The 4,506-nt window shown below is 36.3% G+C and overlaps 1 protein-coding gene across 1 annotated transcript in view; it reads right to left on the bottom strand.

The window, feature by feature from the left end:
• Window positions 1–4,506, bottom strand: part of LOC107707608 (receptor tyrosine-protein kinase erbB-4-like) — a 229,271-nt gene that overhangs the window by 72,897 nt on the left and 151,868 nt on the right. Inside the window, exons 7-8 of the mRNA XM_016511687.1 lie at window positions 3,804–3,945; window positions 3,461–3,574 (exon numbers count right to left, since the gene is read on the bottom strand). Coding sequence (XP_016367173.1) covers window positions 3,461–3,574; window positions 3,804–3,945 — 256 coding nt within the window. The remainder of the gene's footprint in view (window positions 1–3,460; window positions 3,575–3,803; window positions 3,946–4,506) is intronic.

Genomic DNA, 4,506 nt, shown 5'->3' with positions numbered 1-4,506 from the left:
TGTATATAAACTCATGCGGGACTTCCTCCGCATCCATTTGCAAAACTCTCTGAAATACAGCAAAATATCACATTGTGTTGATCAATATACTGTAGGTCTGCTATACAGTAAAATTACATGTACAGTAAAAAGGTTATGTGTGCAGTACACAATACTACAGTCAGTGAACAAAACGTACCACCACATATTCACGCCGCAGGACTTTCACCCTGTCTGAATTTCTTTCAAATGGCACTTTATACAGTTGTTTCATCAGAACTTGATGTTTTTTAAGGATACGGGCTATTGTTGACAGAGAGACCTGTTGGACATTATTGAAAATAGTGTGATCATTGACAATATGGGCTTGAATTTCTCTAAGTCTGATTGCATTATTGGCCAAAACGAGGTTTATGATCTCTCTCTCTTGCTCCTGTGTGAATATGGGGCCCCTCCCTCCTTGGTGTTCTCGACGTTCAATCCTATGTTGGCCAAACAAAATACATGTAGCTTACTGTAAAATGATACACGAATAGATACCAAAACTGTTGATATAGTACATGCAGTAAGCTATGGATTTTCTGTTGACAGAAGATAAGTTTCTCACCTGTGCTCTTGACGAAATGTCCGAACTATTGATGCCACCGTGTACCTGCTTAGGTTAGTCTGTACTCTCAGTCCAGCCTCCCTCAGTGTAAGTCCGTGGTTTATTACATGGTCCACAATTGTAGCACGAATCACTGTGTGTAATGTTTTGCAAAAAGTGTGAAGCTGACAATGTGCTTACAGTTGTGCAAATCTAGGCCAGTGTTTTGCTCCTTAAGTGTAAGGTTTTGCTAATTGTGGGAAAGTTTTAATTTTAGTGTGTAAGCAATTGAAAAAAAACTGTAATATGAAATATGACTATGCATTTGCTGGATCAGCCTGAAAAATATACACCACCATTTAAAAGTATATTACTCAAAGAATCCTGAAAAAAAAAAAAAATTACTGTATCACAGTGTTCACAGAAATATGAAGCAGCACAACTGCTAATAATAATAAGAAAAGTTTACTGAGCAGCAACTCAACATAGAATGATTTCTGAAGGATCATATGACACTGAAAACTGGAGTAATGATGCTAAAATTTCAGCTTTGCATCACAGGAATACATTACATTTTTAAATATATGAAAATGGAAAATATTTTAAATTGTAATAATATTTCACTATATTACTGTTTTTACTGTATTTTTTATCATTTTTGAGCATAAGAGACTTCTTTAAAAACCTGAATGGTAATGTACTTTTTTGTAGTATTATTTACACCTGTGGTTCTCAACTGGTTTGGCCATGGGACCCACATTTTCCCATGGTCATCGAGCCGCGACCCACTTTTTTAGTGTATATATACACTATACTATATATACACACACACAAGTATGGTCCCCCTTTACTTAACATACACATTAATTGTAAGAATATGACTAATACTGATGAATAAACAGCCTATAAGGCTATTAAATGGCAGTGCCAAACTAGTTTTTGTTACAGTTTTTCTGAATTGCTAAAACACATTTCTTGAAACCATCACTCCTTTTCTCAAAACTTTAAACACAAATCCAAATATTCAAACTAAATTCACGAAACCTCTGACTCTTCCATCAAAATCAAACAACCACTGCAAAACCATTTCACTTGCATTCAAAATCAAACGGTGCTCTCAGATCACACACACGAGTCAATAAAGAAAACACTACAGAGCATTCATTAGACACTACAGAGAAAAATGGAGAACGCAGCATCCAGAACATTACAGACAAAAGTATATTGTATTGATTAAACAATTTTGCGATTCTGTAAAAAAGTATAGTAATTGCAACTGAGTTAGGTGAATATATTGTATAGGCCTACTGTATGTTCTGCAAGAATAGTACTGTGCTGAATATTGACTAGTACTGAATGTTTGTATATATTCAACACTTGGATACTGCAAAAATACTGCAGTCCAAATGCAAAGGTCAAAAAGGTCCAATGAAACTCTAAATGAATTGCATGTTACAGTACACTCAAATCCTGTAAGTTGTGCAATTGTAAAATCAGGGTCAAGATTAATTATTCATATTTCCCCATGAATGAGCTGATTCGCTACAATGTCTTTGTGCTCGAGTCCGGCCTGAGGACTTTGTCGACATCACAAGTAATGTTGTCTTTTTTGCTAGACAAAGAGAAAAAAAACCTCTGGTGTGACAGATCCAGCCTTGATAAAACTCTCTAAACCTTACTCTTTCTCTCCTCATCCTCCACTTCTAACATGTACTCTTCCTCCTCTCCTTCTCAGATGGTTTCCATCTATTGTTCGTATCATTATTCAGTCACCTGTGCCACTTGTGCACTCTGAACTGGCTCATATTTTGTACAGTTGGTTTGATCACATCATTAGAAACAAGTGTGAACAATTGTGAATCGTTGTGTGTAAACGATTACAACTGTGCTTTAGTTGTGTTTAACTTTTGCCGCTTGTGTTTAGCATTTGCAGCACAAATGCATCACAGTGTGATAAGTGTTTAAGTGAATGAGAATGTGTTTAGAGTTTTGCAAAAAGAGTGCATGAGATTTGCAAATAGAGCCTAACTGCCTGAATGTGTTTAAGGTTTAGCAGAAAGAGTGCTTTATTCGACAAATTGGTTTAAGCTAGGTTTAGTGTTTTAGCAGTTCAGAAAAACTGTAATACAATTAAGTTGGTATGAGCCACTACAGAAAATAACATGGCATTTTTGGGTTGTGGAAAAAACAGTTACCATGGTGAATACACAATACTAACATGAACTGTTAATGAAACATGGAAACAGCTCCTGAATAGAATGAATATCATACCTTCATGCAAATCCTTCCCATCGAACACACGAAGTACCAGTTACGTGATTTATTGGTAGTTTACTTTTATTTCGCATGTTGCATGCTCTTGGTTTCTTTTGCGCTTTAGTGAAATTATATACAGCATGCGCCACCGCATTTGTGCGTGCAACTGAAGCCTGACAACATCTCATCTGACTGCAGATACAGAATTGGGACAGTGTGTTGTTCTCTGGCACTCTTTACTTAAACTGCATCTGACAGAAGTGTCAACAGCTTTCACTCATGTCTTTCAAAATAAAAGTCTCACATCAGAAAAACATTTAGAATTAAGTTTTTTGTTGTTGATGTTGTTTCTTTGACTGTACACTCCGCAACCCACTTTTGGCTTGCGACTTACCAGTTGAGAAACACTGATTTACACTAAAGATTTACTGATACCTGTCCTGCACAAAAAGGGATATCACCAAGATGAGAAACACTGATTTACACTAAAGATTTACTGATACCTGTCCTGCACAAAAAGGGATATCACCAAGATGACTGCCAAGTGAACTGACTTGTCTTAAAGGGACTTGGATTTATGTATCATCATGACACTAAAGTCAATATGAGAACTAAACAACCTCTGTGAATATCACTGACCTTTCGGGCAGATGTCAGTGCACGGGATGCACATCTTGATGTTATTTTCCTCCACCTCCATCTTGTTGCTCGGACAGGCTCTGACACAAGAGCTGTGATCCACCACAAAGTTATCTGAGTTCCAGACAGCAGAATATTAGAATATTAATAAGACAGCTGTGCAAAGATATAGTCTGAGGTGAAGAAGGATAATATTTCAAATTAAAAATGGAATCAGGCCAAACCATCCATATTTTTATTTATTTATTTATTTATTTTTTATTTGCAAATGAAGAGTAGAGACCATTAGAAAGTGATTATTTGTTAAATGAGTAATCCCATTCCTTTAAGAAACCTAACTTACGTGGGCATCTCTTGACACAGAAAGCTCCATAGGTGTATTTGGCGTTGGGATTGTGTTCAAGCTGGAAGGTTGTTGGATTGTAGAAGAATGGCTGAGGACATTGTGTCACACAGGCCCCGCTGTCATTAAAGTTGGTACAAGCCTGAGAATAAAAAAACAGTCATGTAAGTATGTGGTTGATCGATAATACATGCCTATAATGAAGAGAAACGTCTGCAGAGCTTTCAGTGTATAACACATTCACTTTCAAATTATTTTAAAAGTGAGCAGGCATTTGTCATTACATTTATTACACTTTAAAACCATACAGGAAGAGTTGACATACGAAGCAGTCCGTGTCTTTGGGTCCGGTACAGCCTCCTGCACATTCACGGTGGCAGCAGTTACTGACGTACGGACCAAAACAGCGTCCATCACACTGCTCTGCACACACCGTCTTTGTCACTGTATGATTGCGAATATAGATGGAGAGAGAAAGAATCAAAAATAGTTTTCTCGCCAAATTTTTTCTAAACCAAGTGCCAATAGATATGTGCTATTTTGGGTCAAATTGTCTTTTGTCTTCATTCTAAAAATGGCAATTCCGATATCTAGAGGGAAGTTACAAATGACCGATAATAATATAAAAAATTAACATAATCTGAACAATATTTACTTCAAATTAACTATATATATATATATATATATATATATATATACAAAA

Source organism: Sinocyclocheilus rhinocerous, unplaced genomic scaffold, assembly GCF_001515625.1.
Source record: "Sinocyclocheilus rhinocerous isolate Xijiao unplaced genomic scaffold, SAMN03320098_v1.1 scaffold1016, whole genome shotgun sequence".
Taxonomy (NCBI): Eukaryota; Metazoa; Chordata; class Actinopteri; order Cypriniformes; family Cyprinidae; genus Sinocyclocheilus; species Sinocyclocheilus rhinocerous.
The sequence above is the reverse complement of the archived record's forward strand: the minus strand, read 5'-3'. Positions and strand labels throughout refer to the sequence as shown.